The 20,227-nt window shown below is 36.2% G+C and overlaps 2 protein-coding genes across 4 annotated transcripts; both read right to left on the bottom strand.

The window, feature by feature from the left end:
• Positions 1–1,124: 1,124 nt before the first annotated feature.
• On the bottom strand, positions 1,125–5,931 carry LOC121989619. 2 transcript variants are annotated; one of them, XM_042543762.1, is made up of 6 exons: positions 5,532–5,931; positions 3,963–4,088; positions 1,978–3,826; positions 1,833–1,877; positions 1,657–1,742; positions 1,127–1,536 (listed from the first exon to the last, which is right to left on the bottom strand). In XM_042543762.1, exons 1-3 carry the CDS (start codon positions 5,901–5,903, stop codon positions 2,321–2,323), a joined length of 2,004 nt encoding a protein of 667 aa, XP_042399696.1. In that variant the 5' UTR covers positions 5,904–5,931; the 3' UTR covers positions 1,127–1,536; positions 1,657–1,742; positions 1,833–1,877; positions 1,978–2,320. The 2 variants fall into 2 exon arrangements, with proteins under 2 accessions (XP_042399697.1, XP_042399696.1); XM_042543763.1 differs by lacking the exon at positions 3,963–4,088 and having other exon boundaries at positions 1,125–1,536.
• Positions 5,932–8,974: 3,043 nt separating this feature from the next.
• LOC121989618 (probable dolichyl-diphosphooligosaccharide--protein glycosyltransferase subunit 3) lies at positions 8,975–15,011 on the bottom strand. Of its 2 annotated transcripts, XM_042543760.1 has the most exons (3): positions 13,911–15,011; positions 13,796–13,830; positions 8,975–9,160 (listed from the first exon to the last, which is right to left on the bottom strand). In XM_042543760.1, the coding sequence occupies exon 1, from the start codon at positions 14,945–14,947 to the stop codon at positions 13,919–13,921; it is 1,029 nt and encodes a 342-aa protein (XP_042399694.1). In that variant the 5' UTR covers positions 14,948–15,011; the 3' UTR covers positions 8,975–9,160; positions 13,796–13,830; positions 13,911–13,918. The 2 variants fall into 2 exon arrangements, with proteins under 2 accessions (XP_042399694.1, XP_042399695.1); XM_042543761.1 differs by lacking the exon at positions 13,796–13,830.
• Between the last annotated feature and the right edge of the window lie 5,216 nt (positions 15,012–20,227).

Raw genomic sequence — 20,227 nt, 5'->3', positions numbered from 1 at the left:
GGGCTTTGATTCCCCTAAAGGGATACGTAGGCAACTTAAATAAGTGCAAGCCCTTTTTTTAATAAATTTTAATTTCTAATTTTTAATGTTTAATGTTTAATTTTTAATTTTTAATTTTTATTAACATATTAATCTTGAACCGTGACGAACCGTGACGAACCGTGAACCGTAACCGTCTTGGGCGGTTAAGGTTAAGGGTCGACCTGCCTGGAACCGTCGAACCGGCGGTTCCGAACCGTCGAACCGTCGGTTCCGAACCGTGGTCAGGTCTAGTTGCTGGTCAGCATCTATATAATTGAGCAATATTATTGGTTTGGTTGAAGTATTTTAAAAATAAATGTAATTATTTTCCTGTCACGCTCATAAAAGGTATAGAATTATATAAATGCAATTATAATAAGATAAACTGATTATATGCCGAATCTCATGTCACTTTCCTGTTCCTTTATCTTTACTAATTTTAAAAAAGTATTTTGAAGAACTATTCATGTGATAATTGAGTTGAATTTATTTTTACATTATTTGCTAATACAATTGATTGAGCTTACTCTTCCAATTATCATGACTCAGTGACATTATTTTCACTAATTATCTCTAATTCAAAATGAAAATTTATCAAATCACACAACTAAAATTTCCAAATATCCATCATAGACCCTATATTTTAGTTAGTAAATCAAGTACTAATTTTCTAAAATATTCCTCTACTCCTTTACATTACATAACCAAACTGACCGACCGATGATCGATCAACTAGTCGATAGGCTACTTGACGGACAAGCTAATCATGAAATCGCAACCAGGCGCTCACTCGATTAGGTGACCGACTGTTAGACTAGGCGATTGTGATTTTGCCGCCACCTGATCAAGTGGTCATTTGGCGGTCGAGCTGGCCATGACATCAAGACATCATGACCAAGCAACCATGAATTGTAACAGCCTAGTCGAGTAGGCGCCAGTTGATTTGGTTCAAGTAAGGCAACATGAAAGACATAAGGGTATTTTGAAAAATAAATGTGCTACCACAAATGGCAGCAGTGATTGAGAATGTTTAGCCCTACAACACACGTGTGTAGGAAAAGGCATGAGAGACCACTGTGCAGGTTAAAGATCCAAGTCATTGAGTTGGGATCCATCAACTTCGAAAGGCACATTTACAATTAGCCATTCTTGAAGTGGTCCTCATGGCTCCAACCTAATGTACTTATGGCACAGCATGTGGAGGAAAGCTGATGGGTCATCTATTCCCTAATTAACATGAGATTAACTATTGTGTTTAGGGATCCTAATGTCATCAGCAGCACATATATATGTTTAGTTATTAAGTACAGTGATGAACAGTGGGGACAGGGAAGACATGCAATGTAATTGCAGTTCTCGACAGCACTCAACTGATGCAATAATTGCAACCATGCAAACCAAAATTGTTTTACCTTGTTTTGCAGGAAGGAGACCAATCATGAAATTTTTTTGTTGGTTAGTAATAATCTTGGACATTCATGAAGCATTCCAGTGCTTCAGTTTTGATGTACCTAGCTGCAAACCAGGAAACTTTATATGCACAGTTTGTCCTTGTCATGGATTACGGCCTAAAGATCAATAGTCTAAAATGAAAGATGCAACAGTTTATCACAGAAAGAACTATTTGCCACTGACCTCTGTGATGGGCTCCGAGCTACTAACCCAAAAAGGCTCAAGTAGATCCATGAACCAGAGATACCGAAGGGTCGTCTCCCTCTTACCTTCAAGTAGGAAAAAAAAATTTAAATGGAAAAGCAATGGGTATAATCCTTTTAACTTTCAGAAATAAATTGGATGAGAATCAAGATGACCTGCTATTTTTCTGAGGACAACACAGTAGTCCCTTCTTTATAAAGCTGTACAGAGAAAAAAAAGTTCTGACAAATTCTACATGTTGCCAAGTCAAAAGCTGAAACATGTACTCCAGACTATAAATTCCAAGAAAACATTACATACAAATGCACAAAGAGTTCTTCGCTCTATGCTTTGGATTCTTACTAATGCCTGAAGGAGGAATCAAGATATATATTTTTCAGTACCATCAGCGTAAGCATTAAACCATCTGTGTTCCAACAACAGTGTTTGGACAACGATGCAGAAAATGAACCAACTCAACAATAGTTCCCTCAAACCATCAGCAAGCCAGCTGACATCTGCCTGGTGTGCCAGTAGTCATACAATTACTATACACACGATCATGGTTGGAACTGGTCAACACTGCTACCTTTAAGCCAAAAATCAGCTAGCTTTCGTTCTATAGCATACTAATTGGGTAAAGAAATATCAAGTATTCGTACTACTAAGATTTGTTTTTACTAGCATGGCACAGCTGCTGAGCCATCTGGTTCTCCATTCTCGCCTCCAGAAGCTTAGTCTTCAAATTGTTTGCCTTTGTACCCCTCCGCCATTCAACACATCCTTTTATTCCTCTGCTGACATGAGGATTTATAACAACAGACGCCCCTAAATTAAGTGTGGTTGAACCCACTTCGTCTGAATTCACTCCTGGAGATACAGTGACATTGACATTCCTACCATTAACCTTACCATTTGGCAATTCTACCAAAACGTTCTTCTTATTGCGAGAGGACCTCCAAAACTTGCCTATATAAGGTGCTTTTTTCTTAGATTGTCTAGGTGCGATTGAACATATTTCACAAGTTTCGCTATCTACATTACAATTTTGTCTCTGCACATGCCAATCAGTTATGCTGACCGATGGATGGTTTTTTTCATCGAAGCTGTTGACAGATGGATCATTTCCTTCCAGATAGTTGCATGAACCACAGCCCTCTATGTGGCTCATGTTCACCACACCATTGTCATATTGTATATCCTCATATTTGTCAACTAACCCATTTGCATATGCATTGATGGGATTTTCCAGAAAGATATCAGTCTCAGGGCCCACTGCCTGGATATTTGAGGGATGACTTTCACAGGCATATTCATGGTATTGATCAATCTCCTTTTGATTAGCTTCTTCTCTTGGTTGGAGTTCATTGAAGATGGAGAAAATGTCCCCTGAAGCAGGAGGCTGGTAATAAAACTGAATGCCCTCAAGTTTCACAGAATTGACAGATTCTCTAAGCATAACAGCTTCTTTCAGTACTGAGACTCTCATATTAGTTGTGGAATGTGTTATAATAAAAACATCTAAATCTTCTTGAAGCCTCATCAAGTCTGCATATTTCTCCTTAAGCATCAAGTTTGCATCCATCAGCTTCATCTGAACTCTTTCTTCACGCCAAAGCTCTGCAAGATGTAACATTTTTCTGTCAGCATCTAATTCCTCTTGGACCTTCACTGATTTTCTTTTCAAAGTTAGTACTTCAGCTTTGTCGTCTCCAATTTCCTTTGCAAACTCATTGCATGCATGCTCAACAAACTCACGTGCCTTCCTCTCCTTCTCATAGTCTTGCATATACTGCTTTGCTGATAGTTTGACCTGAGCAAACTCATTTACCAGCTTGGAATGCACCGCCTCAGCCCTCTTTCGGCTTTTCCTCTCTCTGTTTAGATCATCCTTCATGGTGTTCAAAATATTTTGAACTTTCTCATGCTCTCCTCTCTGCCATAAAGCTTTTTCCTCCAAAAGCTTTCTAAGGAAATGAATGAGCTTCTTGTTCGCAAGCTCTCTCCCATTTCTAAGTTCATTAATGAGAGAATGAGCTTGCACTAACTTTGCCTGGAGAACAGGAATAACAGAAGCATTGTAAAGCTGATATTTGTGAAGCTTGGTGTGATTAATAGGATAACACATCTCATCCAAAGACTTTAAGGACCGAGACTCCCATTTTGTTGCCTGTGTCATCACAAAGAAGGGATTCACAGCAGAAGCTTTAAGCTTCTTACAGATAAAATCAAACAAAAGATGCCATATGAAACCGAACTGCATTGGCTTATATCAACTAGCCTATTGACCACAAACGTAGGATTACCTTTTGTGTACTAGTATTCAAGCTGCAAGGGGAAATAAGACTACCAAGTTCATTACCCTTGCTATTGTGGAGGATTCTTCCATCATGATCGCAAACATTTGGACATTGGAGGTGCGTTGCGTTTGGCTGCAAATTTGAAAAATTACTTATATAATCTAATTTAGGATAATTTTTAATGTTATAACTTGAAATTAGAATTTCTAATTAAATTCAAATCTTGGAGCATAAATGCCTAAAAATATTACTATTTTTAGTTAATTTTGAAATTTATATCAATTATAGAATATAGATTTAATACAATTTAATCCTTACCTAATGGAAAACCTAACATTTCTACTTAAAACATTATTGTAAATAAGACTCATTCTTTTCCCTCTCCTAAAACCCATGTTCATCTTTGTGGGTTGAGGAAGAGTAGTGAATTTCAAACTTGAGGTAGACTCTTCCTCATCGTCCCTAACACAGCGCATATTTTTTTTGGAACTCTATATTTTGACCGTGCAAACCTTTTCTGATACTTGATAGTATAATTTTAGATTTGAAGTTTATGTTGGAATTAGTAGATAGTATACTAGATCCAACAATTTGTTGATTTATTATACTTGTTTGTGCAGCGTATTAATTCAAGAAATTGGATTAACAACTTTAATGGATTTATTGTTGTTGCTCAAATAATAAAGATATGCTTATGTTGATTCATTATTATTGCACTTTCTCCTATTTGATGATTTCTAAGTTAAATTTGTATCTATATGTGCACTGCCATATTATTGAGACAGCCTATTTTTCTCATGCATTGTTTTTCTATATTTTATGATTCTATCTCATAATTTTTATATCTTATGCTTGACCTTACCTTATTCTGGGGGAAGGCCTACTTAACAATTTTGCAATGAGGGATTGAGTTGAGTGAGATTTCTATAGCGATAGATGATTGTGGCCAGCAGTTCATTTGATGCAAAAGAAAAATGTATGTACTTTTAACGATTACAGTAAAACTACAAGCAAGAAGTATGAAGGCAGCATAAATGCAAACATGGTTTCCAGCCTGACAACATGCAACAGCCAAGGAACAATTGATTCACTAATTATGCGTAAGTAAAATTTCCATCTAGGACCACAAAAAAGGACCACAACAAACCACCTGATCTGAAATAATACTGATGTGAAATGCTACTCATAAGATTACATGGATATAGCATTTTGAAAATAACGCATTAATGCTTTTCTATCACGGTCTTGATTAATTCTCTGAACAACTGTGAGTGGTTTATTCCAATTCTTTTAGAGATCAAACTTAATTCTTTTTCTTCCTGAAAGTGCACATCTGTACGCTTCCAAATTTCTCAACATAGAAGAGGGGAAAGAGGATTTTTTTAGAGTAAAAATGCAATCCATGCGCAAAGGGTCAAGAAGAAGATCAGATCCTCACTTAAAAATAAATTTAATTCCATAACTTTGAGGTGTTATTCTTCGCAAATCAGTGTCTGGGCAAAGGGAGTTGCATAAGCTTCACGAGTATAGGGACAAATTTTAGGTTGTCAAAGAAAGCACACAACAATATCTTACCTCCAACCCTAGCCGAGCGACTCTACCTTGTCTCTCGCTCCCTATAAATCCCACCGCCGGTAAATGCCACACCGCCGTCGCCAGTTTCCTCGCCGAGAAGGCCGCCAGAGGATCTCCGGAAGAAGGCCACCCCACTCCTCGCGTCGACGTCTTCTCCTTCCGGACGGCTCCATGGAGCTTCCGCGTCACAAGGGCAGTGACGGGGCCACTCTGTCTACTGCCCGAAAAAGACTGGTTCCTGATAGGACGGCGTAGGCGGCAACCCCGTTTTAGATGCCAATTGGAGGCGGGAGGGAGGCGGGAGTTCCGGTGGCAGCCGATCGCCGGATTTGCCTTTTCCGGTAATTCCTCCCGCTCAGCGGATCGGGCCATTGAGCTTACTCATAACTTCTAAAAACAGACACATAAGTTTTGTACACGGAGATTTTTTTTTCATTTACCTCGAAATTTTCAAAATGTCCCTACAATTTTAAAGTTAACAAATTACACCTTGAAATTGTCAAACATTTCCATTTCACTTCCTAATAAATATTTTTCTGTTATTTTATATAATGAAAAGTACAAACACCCACCAAACCCATCCTGTCATTTTTTATTAAATAATTTAACAATATAATGATTAAAAGTAAAACAAGGAGTGTTAAAAAAAATTACAATGGTGCTTTTAAAAAAAAAAAAAAAAGTGATTTCGCTGGTCTTAAGTGTTCCTCGTCATGATGAAATGATGAAAGAAGATAAATTAGGATATCAAATGACCTCCGGAATGGGAGGAATTTTATTGTATGTTTTTAATATCATCACTTGGACTATAGTACTTGTTCCGGTAAAATAATGACATTTTACTTAATCCCGTTAGGAAATTTTAGTATTACCCATGGTACGTACTTAATTTACATAATTCTAAAATTAGATATCATATTTTTATTTTTTTTCATTTTCAAATTTGTATTCTTCCCATTTAAAAATTCACTATTTTTTATTTACGAGAACATAGATATATTAAGCAAACTTGTAAGACTACAGTAGGTTTTGGTTTAAAATAATTTAAAATTTTTTAAATTCACCAGTTAAGTTCAAATTTTAAAAGTCTCTTTAATATATTTGTGCCCTCTATCTTAATTTGATAATGTAAATTGAAAATAGTAAAATTTTAAACTTGTAAAAACTTTATAAAATTTGTCATAAACTTATTATAAAGTCTAAAACAATGATGCTCATTACTTAACATCACCGATAAGTTCCTATTTAGAAAATATCACACTTTTAAATTTTCACATCAACCAACTTCATCTGGGAAATCAAATTCGTGTCACATTTTATATCCTTTATTTAATAGATCAAATATTTTCATTCTAATAATTTTTTTTCCATCCAATTATCATCGTTCAAAAAAAATATATTAGAATTAACATTGTGTATATACATAATTAAAAAATAAATTAAATATCTATATAATATACTCCTAACATCAAGAATTATATATATATATATATATATATATATATATATATATATATATATATATATATATATATATATAATTTAATCATATATTCAAATATTATTATATTATTGATAGTATTTCCATACTTTCCTCCATTTAGATCAGATTTTCATCATAGTCAAAAGAAATTATCATCTCTGAATTTAAACCTAAAATTTTTTAAATCAAAATTAATATAGTCATGCAAACTTTAATGTAGGCATGTTCTCCTATCTAAATTCAATAGTGTATACAGAGAATAGTGGATTTTTTAACATGTTAAGAAAATTTTAAAAATGAAAAGAAAAACAAGAGGTATAACGGGAATGTAACATGTATTTTTTGAAATTATAAAAATTGAACACGTGAAACGGATAACATTCCTAACCGATTTAGTAAAATAAACAAAACACAAAGAATGTCTTGGCACAATATAATATACGGCAATTTACTAAAGGGCACATCAGAAATTTAAATTTATGAAAAAACATACACTACTTTAATATTTATCAAAGAACGTATTATTTTAAATATATTTACTATTTTACCTTTATGACAATTTGACTTTTTTTATCATTTTCTTTTTTTCACTATATTTCTCCCTCTATTTTTTTTTTTATAGGCACAACATATGAATAACATTAGTTAATTTTTTAATAACATTTTAATACATTTGAAGAACCAAAAATAAACAATGAATAGTATATTTAAACTCCTTGCAATTTCAGAAATCCACTGAAACTAAAATGAGTATAATCAAAACTCTCTAGGTCATATTAGGCCAAACGTGGGTCTGATATCATCCCATATCAGACCCAACGTGGGCCTAATATCATCACATATCAGGCCCAATCTATGAAAAGCCGAAATAAATAATGAACATCATATTTGAACTCCTTACAACATCAGAAATCTATAGGAACTGAAATGAGTTCAATCGGAACTCTCTAGGTCCATTAGTGGATTTTGACCGAAATCCACTGATTGACCTAAAGAACTCCGATTACACTCATTTTAGTTCCAGTAGATTTCTAAAATTACAAGGAATTCAAATATACTATTCATTATTTATTTTTGGTTCTTCAAATATATTAAAATATTATTAAAAAATTGACTAATGTTATTCATATATTCTGCCCATAAAAAAAAAAAAAAGAGAGAGAAGAGAGAGAAATACAGTGAAGAAAAGAAAACGATAGAAAAAGTCAAATTGTTAGGAGGATAAAATAGAAAATATATTTTAAAAAATATATTCTTTGATAAATACCAAAATAACATACGCCTTTTGATAAATTTAAATTTCTACCTGCACCGTTATAAATTGTCGTATAATATATGAGAGCTTAGCATGTATTCAAGTGTGCATGTGACTTTTACTTGCATCTTTCTCAACAACAATTATATATATACATTTCTATACAATTAAAATTCATATTCAAGAATGAAAGTCAATACTTGCATATGTAATATATATATACACATGATTGTATGCATTCATGGGAATGGTGATAGACTTTGACCATGCACAGGGCAGTTGGCATGAGATCGATGTAATGGAGTTGGAAAAGTTTTACATGCGGTCAACGATGATTGGCATGTGACTTCGTAGGAACTTTGGATCTCAGAGTTTGTTTATACATTGCTGCAGCTTGAGGAAAGGGAAGGGAAGGTGTTGACTTTGAGGCAGCAAGGAGATGGGTGTTGGAGGGTTGAAAGACTGAATTCATAAGAGATAAGCTGTTGACTTTTGCCTTTGCACAGTTGAGAAGCTAACTGGAATTTTTCATACAGACGATGTGGGCTTTAGAATATCAGGATCTATTCATGCTTAACCTGAGATTTTAACTGAAACTAGTGATGGATCTGAACAGAAAGATAATCGATACGCCAATTGGGGAATTTGAAAGGGAGGGGCCAATAATTCAGAGTTTCTGGTGCATATAAACTTCGACCCATAAGCTAAGTTAAAACATTTCACATGATAAACTTGCTCAGTAATCAACAAAAATACAAGCTCAGTATTTGACAAAACAAGTTTGATAGAATTGAAAAGAAAGTTTAAATTCCATTTCAACAATAAAACTAAAACTCTCAACAAATCTAGGATTTTCTCATCAAGTCGATAACAATTGAGGCAGCCAACATCCTGCAGAACACAAGATGTAAAGTTTCAAAGAAATGGCACTTAGGAAAAATAAATAGTTAATAAATATTCAAGCTGAGACATTTAACGGTTCCAGAATTTTGTAAACAGCTGAGAGATTGGTGTGAAATAAGCCAAATGACTCGTTTGCAATTCATATATTTGCTCATTTCAATATGTATTTGCTTCAAAAGTAAGGTATTTGTTTGTTGGTAGAACAGAATGAGAATATAACAACAATAATAAATCATACCAATGTCAACTATAGGAATATTGACTGCTCATGTTCTCTGAAATGAAAGGTTTCCAGTTTAATTAATATCAACTTTCTAAGATTATTTTTATCAAATCATCTTTGATTTCGCTTCATTGAACATATTCATGTCTACAACTATGTTTACCATCTACCATACACGAAGACTATATCAAAATATAGAAACACAATGGGCATAAACAAAACGAACAGAAGAACATGTAAATAGGAAAATATTTACAGTAACACAGAACCTGAAAGAAGAATCATCATGAATCGGCTAAATCAATAATGATTTGCACAATCTTGCTTGATGTGCACAATTTAGGTTGAATTCGATATACAACATTTCCATTTCCTTTAACATAAACCTTCATTTCTTTTATAGTGTTTTTATATCTCATAACAATTGAGTGCAGCATGTTTTTATCTCTGTTATCCATTCATATTGCCTATCTAGATCTTTTTTGTTCTCTCAAGGAATAAAAGACTGCCATCTGGTTTCATTCTCAATGTGATTCATTCAATCCTATTTTTCTATTGGATAGCATGTTCCTTAAACGTTGTTATTTGTTCCTAGAGCAGAGAAAACAATAACCTAAACTACATTTATTCCTCGAAAAAAAAATCCACCGACAATGTCAATCTATACAAGTATGTTCACTTAGTTGATCCAGATAACAGTGAACTCTTGTTACCAAATCAGTGTCTACCAAAGCCACACACATGGGAAAAGATGATATAATATGTTCTCATGATAACCTATTGCATCCAGATGAAAATTTAGAAAATAGTCAAGCTGACAATATGAATCTTGGCACTGAAGTCTCGAATGTGATTGTTTTAATTTAGAGCAACATTAAATTGTATAAGCTACCAGTACGTTTTGCCAAAAAGGAAAATATTATTACCTATTAAAAGAGTAGTACTTTACCAAGATAATAGTTATATAACCATGATTCCACATTTACCAATTTGGCATAATTTCTTACTATTTCATCTCTGAATAGGTATATCATAGTAAAAAATATTACAGCCAAGAAAAATGAATATCAGAAAGGACAATTGATGTAATAAGCAATTTCTTGCCAGGAAGTTGCATCTATAAATCAATCTCTTCCATTTTACAATTGTCAAATTTTATTACTTTAGTAACTTATTTTCACATAGAACATAAATCAACAGGAATTAAGGCTTCTATGAGAATTCAATCAGATTCGATGTCCCTTATCTTCTTTCATGTTGCATTGTAGCCATTCTTTAAACCAAAGCTTGCAGACAAGAAAACATTTTGACTTATGATTTGAACATCTAAAGCTCAAAAGCTTAAATCTAATCCAGAAACACAAATAGCGCCACATTGTTTTACAAAACACATTGGCTACATATGTAGGTAAGTTCATTAATATCCAAATTTATTAGTTTACACCATTTATATGAATGATTGGTCTCATGTGGGGAGAAAGATACAGTAAACAACACAAAATAATCGGATGATCTGGTTCTACATACACCATACTTCGTTGCCTTGCATATTCATATGGTTCATGTAGTCAAATTCTATGTGATATATAATATATGCATTTCCTTGTGATCTCACCAAAATTTGTTCAAATATTCAGTTAGCAATCTATATCATATAGGTTTACTAGATTCAATCAATCATACTCTGTTAAGCAATAAATTACAGTAAAGTTAATTAGTTAACCACTTATCATGTTAGGAAAGAGTTTAATTTATAATTATATTTATATAATGGACCACTGCACTTGTCCATTTGGGAGGAACAAACACTGACCCTTCTAAGTTCAACACGCCTCCTCACAGTCATAATGTATGTACAATGTTTTTTAAAAAAGGATTTAATCCAGACCTAAATAGCAAAGTTGATTGTTAACCACATTGCTCAAAAGCTCAAATTTTTAATTTATATTTATATAATGGATCACCGTGCTAGTCTAGCCTCAACAGATTGCACTTGAACCAAATTCACTATTTGGAATCTCTTAGCTTCAACAGATTTGCAAACGAACTAAATTCACCATCTAGTTTAAATTGAATTCTATCCGGTATAAAGCATCAAAGTGATCAAGAATGAGATTGCTTATCTTAAAAAATGCTAACAATGTAATGAAATGGTTAATGATGGCTCCAAACAACAAGAAGATGTTGGAGCATGTGGGGATTGGGATGCTTTGTGAAATTCAATGGTAGTTGCTATAGTGATGGCATTATATTAATTTTCTTTCTTATACTTATCTAATAACCTTAAATGTCATTCATTGAAGTTTTTTACGCCTCTCATGTTTTATCAATTGATAAATTTTTTATACATTGATAAACACTAATCTCCAATGAATAAATATGCTTCTGCAAATAACAATGTTTCCAAGTCATTAGGCCAACTTGGTGCGGGACGATGGTCAATTCGCTATGTGTACTCAACTAGTTACATGTACAACACAAAATTACATGACATAGAATACATGGAAGTTGCATAAATTTAACACTTGAGATCATCTATAGCAGTAATAATTTAAAGAAAATTGAACCACATAATCAAAGTTTCTAATATTATAGAGTTCACCAAAAAATATAGCGCAAAACTCAAAAGTGCACCCCTAATTAAGAGAAATATTAGATGAGCACCCCTTTTTCCAAAAAAAAAAATCAAATAGGCGCCCCTCCCATGATTTTATCCTGGAATTACCCTTTGACCCAACGTTGTTGTAGAAGCTACCGGGTAGCTGCTACAACGTGTAGAAGCTACCCGGTAGCTACTACAACGTGTAGAAGCTACCCGGTAGCTACTACAACGTGTAGAAGCTACCCGGTAGCTGCTACAACGTGTTTAGGGTGAGTTTAGGATTTAGGATTTATACTGTGTAGAAACTACTCGATAGTTGCTACAACGTATTTAATGTGAGTTTAGGATTTACAATTTAGGATTTAGGATATTTGAACACTATTATATCAAAATACTATTTACCAATTTGTCAAAATTATTTAAACCATCAAACTAACTTTCAAACAGTTGAAAAAGCTATTTTTAAATAATAGTTTTCAAATATCCTAACCCTAAATCTTAAATTCTAAACTCACTAAACACACGTTGTAGTAGCTTTTACATGTTATAGCAGTTGCTAGATAGCTTCTACACGGTATAAATTCTAAATTCTAAACTCATCCTAAATATGTTGTAACAACTACTCGTAGCTTCTACACGTTGTAGCAGCTATTGAGTAGCTTCTACACGGTATAAATCATAAATCCTAAACTCACCCTAGATACGTTGTAATATCTTCTACACATTGTAGAAGCTACCCGGTAGCTTCTATATCAACGATGGGTCAAGGGGTCATGTCGGGATAAAATTATGGGAGGGGCGCCTATTTATTTTTTTTAAAAAAAAAGGGACAACCTTTTGATGATTTGTAAAATATGGGGCGCCCTTTTGATTTTTGCCTAAAATAATATCATAACTCAGTAGTATTAATTTCACCACAACTAATTATCCAATAAAGTAACTTAAAACAATCTAAAGGCTGCAATCATCATCTTGGCCAACCAAAAGATTAGTCTCATAAGGTCCAGATTTCAATTATCTCTTCTCTCTTACAGTGAAACAGTGAATCACAGAGGAAACCTAAAGGTATACATGATTGTCAAAAACATGTATATAGAAGATCAAACTGACAGATATAGGAAAACAACACTTAGAGAGTGAAGCTCTGCGCCTGGGAAGTCCATTTGTATTCGTAGCATATAAGTGATCTTATTGATGACTTATATAGGCTTTTCAAAAGCCTGTTTAATTGCTTAGTCATGCTACCATCATAAGAGTACTCTCATCCCAAAAGTGGCTATATAAAAAGTAAAATTTGATTATTAATCAATTCTCCTCACCAAATAACACTTGTGTCAAATATAAGAACACAAAAACAAAAGATTATGATTTTATTACATATCCTGTGCTCATCTTCCTGTCCTTATCAAAAAGTAAATAGGCTATGAACCCCTTTAGGAGGCAATTTTAATCTACTTTATGGTATCACATTATCACTTCAGTTCTCAGAAACCAGAGCAACAAGGTCTCTCTTAAATTTCCTTGTGGTGTTCCCATTTACTCTACTTACATGAGACTAGGCCAGCAGGTTTCTATGTTTCTCAAATAGTTACCCAGAAATGCCAGCGCAAACCTCTCTTACACTGATGTGTGATTATTTTTATTTAATTTAATCGTAGCTAACTCAAACTGCACCCTATGTTTCTTACATAGCAATCCTAAGAGGAATTTCTCTACATGGAGGAAGCACATAATCTGAGATGTGCCAAGATAATGTTAAGAAACTGAAGAGCAGATTAGAAAGAATAAATTATCATGCCTGTAAGAGTCACCAAGATGATATATTTTCTTTTCCTGCACAAGAGCAAAAAAAGAACAAAAAAAATTGATACCCATGTATAGGAAATAAAAATCGCTAAAAGAAAATCACTGACCTAATCCCTCATCCCCTCCAACTCTTCGGCCAGAAAGCATGGATGCTATACCCAGTCTTCCAATTATCTAAATATATCACCTTGCTCACAGCCCAGTAAGCCAGCAGCATCCCGACCAGCATGAATCCCCTCTGAACGGAGATGTTCCGAAATCTGACCAGCAAATGAGTTACGAAGGCCAGAACAAGACCAACGACCATGTATAGGGATCCAATGGCGAAGCCTTCCGCCCCCAGCTGCATCCCAGATCCCTGGTAGAAGAAGATGAGGCGATCGGGGTTGCTGCGGTCGGGTAGCACCATGGGCATGTTACGGATGATATTGTGCATCGTGCCCGAGACTCCAAAGAAGTAAACGAAAAGAGCGAGGGACATCCAGACCCGTCGGTCGTGAAAGAAGGTGTCGCCCTCAAGTATGCGGCGTATTAGGAATGGGGCGGAGATGAGGACGGCAGCAAGAAGAAAGAGGACCTGGCGGAGGGAGATAAGGGGTGGGCGTAGGATGGGACCACCGAGGGAGATTTTGGTCTTGGCCTCAACGAAGTCGGCCATGGAGTCGGCACCCCGGGAGATGTCGGACTGGTCCATGGAGACGGAGTCTCGGAGGGAACGAGTTGATGGAGTTACGAGGCGGGCATGGGGAAGGCTGGAGACGCCAAAGAGGCCAAAGGACTGTTGGGACTCCCCAAACTCGATGTCGCAGAAGAAAAGGCGAGAAGACGAGACGTCGTCTTCTTTGTGGTGGGCAGCGAAGGAGGCGGAGAGGAGGGAGAACTCAGAATGGAGGTGGGGGAGATGAAGCTCGGCCTTGGAGCGGAGTTGGTTGGCATCGAAGAAGATGAGGAAGGAATAGGGACGAGGCGTGTCGACGGAGCTAAGGAAGCGGGAGACGAGGCGGTCGTTGAGGCGGATCACACCGGAGGGTGACTGATCTCGGAGAGTCTGAAGCTCCGCTACCAGATCATCCCCCGAAGGAACGGCGGCGGAGGTGGCGGCGGCGAGGAGGATGAGGGTAGCGATCGGGATTAGGGAAGCCATCTCTTCACCCTGCACTCCTGCAGGTCTGCGCTCCCGATTACCAAGGAAATTTCAGTTTAACCCTAAATATCAATTAATAGTTTCACTTTAGATCTACAACATATTTAAAATTTAAGCAAAACCCCTATAGAGCGTCCTGAAAGTTGAAAGTTTTCCGATTAACGCCCCCGACTTTAGATTTTTCCGCACTTCCTCTCATTTTTCTTTAAATACTTCGGCAATTTACCAAATATGGTACGCTAAATTCTAAATATCAAAAAGAGCACTATAAGTTTTATATTTACCAAAGGACGCAATCAAATATGATATTCTTATTCTACCCCTCTCACCAACCTTCTCTTTCCCTATCCCATTTTTCAAGGCATTTGAACCATATTTTTATTTGAAAATGATTTGAAAATATTATTGAGGTTCGGAATTTTCTCCCTCTCTCTCAATATGTGCAGGCCTAATATATTTTCTTAACTCTCCGATTTCAAAAATATGACGCTATGTTTTAGTGGCGAGATTGTCCCCCCACCGAAAGCCTACGCAACTATCTTCGTGTGTTTCTCAAACGACGTCAAGTGTTTCCGACGAAATCTACAGTGATCGTCTCTCTATAGTGAAGGGTTTAGGGTTTCTATCAAAACTCTCCTTTTAGAATAGTGCAAGGAAGTTTGACGGGTGTTTTAGGCTTTGTTGTTCAATTATCCGTAAGGGTATCTATCCTGGACATGCTCACCTTAAAAACTCATAGGACCTGACTTGGTCAAACGATACTGTTGCTGGATATATTCAAAAATAATGTGCATCTTGATTTGGAAAAGCTCAACCAATTCGGGTTTGGTTGTTAATAATTTTAATTTTTAAAATTTGTAGGCTGGAGTTGATGTTGGGCACAAACTACACTGGAACAGTGTGTTATGTCACTTTAACAGTTTTTTTCGAGCATCCACAATGAAAGGAGGGCATCATGAATATGTTATTTTACATGATCAACACATAGCGATGATCAAACAGTCCCCTCTTTAGTATTTTCTTAAACATACAAGATATACAGTATATCCGTGGTATATTAGTCAATGAAAAATGATATGCTCAAGAAAAAAAACTCAAGGAAAAGCTCAATGATAGACACATAAAGTGATGAGGCCCACAAAAAGTGAAATGGTGGGTCATGACTTTATGTGTTTATCCTTGAGCTTTTCCTTGAGCATATCATTGCTCTTAGTCAATATATTTCAAAATTGGGATTGTACTACTCAAATCTTTAGATTCTCGGGTACAACTTATAATTGTGAATTTTAAGCACAAAGTAGTAAGTAGTAAGTAGTATAGTAAAATAAAATAGTTTGGAAAACTTAATTTTTTTTTATTTTGGTTAGCAAATTACCCTAGTATTGGGATATTATACTCAATGTAGGTCTGATATGATCTTATATCAAGTCCAATGTGGACCTGATATGATTTTATATCATGCTCATCATGTCTTAGAAGATAACTAATCATTTAAATTTTTTAGGTGTACCGGTTGCCTTCACTAGAAAAAAATATTTCTTTGTTGCTTGGTATTGCAGACTAAGATACTATCAGGCCCATCGTGTCTTAGAAGATAACTAATCATTTAAGTTTTTCAGGTGTACCAGTTGACTTCACTAGAAAAAATTATTTCTTTGTTGCTTGGTATTGTAGACCGAGGTGCTTTGGTTTCTATCAATTCAACTAAAGCTTCGGGTGTCCTTCTTCTTGCTTGCTTCTCAAATAAAAAAGAAGCTATCATATCAAGAATTGAGAAGTTGCTTAAATTTTATGCCAATAGAGTTGAAGTAGATGATGACGTTTTATTATTTTACAAATTATACATTTTGTATATATTTATTTGTATTTTATTTTATTTCTAGTACATATAAGATCTCTTTAGGTCTTATAGATATAGTAGATGATTTTAACAATTTTGTTAGATTCAATTGGTTGAAGCAATCCATAAATTTATGATTCCACAATTACCTAAAACTGAAGACATATTTTTATCGACTCAGACATATCACTCCAACACCAACCTCCCTTATCTAAAGGAATTTGTTGGCCTTTTGACTGTGAATTTATTTTTGATGTTAAATTTGATAATATTTTATGGATATTTATGAATATGTAACACTTGTTATAATGAATTAGGCATGATTTTTGAAGCATGTTCTAATCCAAAAATCATATAATATTTAAGGAGCACGAATAAACAAGTAGAGGAATATTCCTTCACATATTAGTAAAGTGAGGATCATGTTCAACCGAGTCTCACCTAAAGAGATAAATATTGAAAATTGTCACCTAACTTAGGTTATTATGTAGTTTTTAACATTTATTTTTATACTTTGATAGGTGATCCGGCGGTAAGAATGGGGGACCCACTTCCTGAAGGGTCCCAGCTTGAGGACAGATGGAGGGCTGACTAAGCGGTTAATGGTCGCGCCTAGCAGTTGAGTAGGTCCGAGCGGAGCCAAAGATAACCCAGCCATGGGCTTGGGTTTCCGACGCCAAGGCAGGAAGACTGAATGGCCGAGCGGGTGTCCGCCCGGCTGGGACCGAAGGGCCGAGCGGGTGGTCCGTTCGGCCAGGATAAGGGCGAGGATACAAAGATTAGCCGAGCGGTCTATTCGTTCGGCTCAGGATATGGGATGTCAGCAAAGGCATGTCTGATGATTACGCCGTATACAAGAGTGCACGATGGAGGATCTCGCCGTCACATCATGGAGAGGTTGATACAGTAGCGGTATGGCCTTATGGATGCCCTTCTGACAAACCCATACCTGAGCATGGTCGAAAGCAGGTGATTGCTTTGATTGGCGCGCCCAGGCTCCTTCGAGAGGTCTATATAAGGCCTTCATTTCTTCATCGGAGGTACGCGGGTCTTAATCTCTGAAGCCACCTCTTTGTTATTCCTCGCCTGACTTGAGCGTCGGAGGGCCGTCGCCGGGACACCCCTCCCCGCTCGGTTTGTTGCAGGTTCGCCAGAGCACTCGAGGGTCCAGCAGGGAGCGCCACGTCCCCAGCGTCCGTTGACTTCTGATTCGGACAGGATCAATAGGTTATGATTGAACTAATCCCTACCCAATATAAAAAATATTGATTGAATATGAAAAAATAATGGTTGAGAACCTTGATTTCGTTGATGACATTCCATGTCCAATGGAGAGATCACAATTGGATGACACAGAAGTAGGAAGCCAAGGCAATAAGGAATATTGTAACTATATTATTCAAGCAAACCGAATAAAGGAGCTAACATTGGAGAACATGTATCTGAATGAAAGAGTGAAATAATTACTTGAAATAATAAAAAATAAAGGCATGCAGGCTCAATCAAGTGATTTTACAGTCGATCCTCATTCTGAACTAGTAGCGTTTGGAACCAAGAGTAGGAGAGGACATGACTAAAATTGCTATGATTACAAGGATACTCTAATTGATAGTCTATTGTGGTTGTAACTTTTACCTAAGAGGAAGTGGAGCAAGATACAAATATGAAAACTTGTAGAGAACATTTTACTAGAAGTAGAGGGTCAAAATTTTATAAAAGAACATGATGTTGTGGAAAGGGGAAAGGAAAATTTGATGGAGATGATATAAAAAAAGAAAGAGACAACATCACAATTATTGAAGACAATTCCAAAGAAGGTGCAGAGAAGGAAATAGCTAGTATTGCCCAACTTAATAAAATGAGGAAACAAACTATTGCGGTAAGTATGTATTTGCATATAAAATAGTTTTTGTTGTTTGATGTAATTCATTAATTAAATATGTTTTACTTTTATAGTCGTAGTTTGTGAAAAAATGATTTAAGACTTTGAAGAAGAAAAAACAAGATGAATATGTGACCCACTGGCCACTCGTTAAAACAATTGGAGAACTTGAAGTATAGTAGTATATATAGTTTATTTAATTAAGTGATAATTTGAGATAATTATCTAGTTATTTAATTTACTTTCCTGATTTATAGTGAATTTTACAGGTTTACAATTGAATTAATTTGGGAGTGTTGAAACCCCAAGGTTGTTTTGATATGATCAACCAAGTTAGGTTAGGTCTTGTGATGTTTTAACCTTGTGTCTAAGTGTGCAGGAGATTAGGAGCACATGAAGTCGAGCAAAAGACACATCTAGTGAGAAGGACGGCACATGAGAGAGCCAACGGGCTCGGTGCGTCCGAGGGGCGAGGTGCTGCAGAAAAGTACGCGGGCGGACGAGAAGGAAGCGTGTGGCGTTTCCAAGGGACGAGAAGCCAGAGCGGAAGGTTGCTCGAGAAGGTCGAAATTGGATTCAAGTGAGTCTTATTTCGGTTGGCCGAAATCATCCAAGCGAACGGAGCCGGAGCGGAAAACCCGGACCGAGGTGAGCTGAACCGGAGAAGAGGGCCTGGACCCAGTCTAGGCGCCCGAACCTGGATTTTATCCAGAACACGGTCAAACGCGTTCTATGCGTAAGCGATAAAGTTTATCCCTTTCTAGGTGCCTGGAACGCTTCCAGACGCCCCGACCAAGGTTATAAATACAGCCTTGGTTCAGAAACTTTTTAATCAGCAAGCAATTAGCATTACAACACTTGTGCGTTCTTCTTTTAGTTTAAGCTTCTCATTTATGTACTTTCACAATTGTAAGAGGCTTCTCCGCCTGAAGGAGATACTTAATGCAATCCATTCCTTGGATTAACAACCTCCCCGGTTGTAACCAAGTCAAAATCGTGAACCTCATCTTTTTAAGTCGCTTCCTTTAATTAATTTAGGCAAGTGTTTTTTTAAAGTCCGAGAAGGGGTTTGTTTTTATATTGTGCAGGGTTATTCAACCCCCCTTCTAGTCGGCCACTAACGGTCCCCAACAAGTGATATCAGTGTCCGGATGCTTCAGGAGGACTAACCGCCGATCGGAGCAAAGATAATGGTCGGACCAAGCATATACCCGCCAAAGTTCGAGGGGGAGTTTGCTAGCTGGAAAAAGTGAATGCAGGTATTTTTTTTAAAACTGATTTCGATTTACTTCTAATAATGGAATTCAGTTTTATAGCACCAAAAGTTAAAGAAAAATACTAGTGGATGAAAAAGGAGCACGCCGACTACGTGGCAAACGACAAAGAAGAGGCAACTACGACTCAGCAAAGGAGCTTTGGGAGAAGTTCTTTGAGCTACACGAAGGGACGTCCGAAGCCAAGCTCGCAAGACAGGACTTACTTTGCAATCAGCTGACCAACCTACGGCTTGAAGAAGATGAAACAATTATGCATCTTCACTCGAGAATTAAGGAGCTCA

This window comes from Zingiber officinale, chromosome 6B (genome assembly GCF_018446385.1).
Source record: "Zingiber officinale cultivar Zhangliang chromosome 6B, Zo_v1.1, whole genome shotgun sequence".
Lineage (NCBI taxonomy): Eukaryota > Viridiplantae > Streptophyta > Magnoliopsida > Zingiberales > Zingiberaceae > Zingiber > Zingiber officinale.
This window is presented reverse-complemented; position numbering and strand designations above follow the sequence as displayed.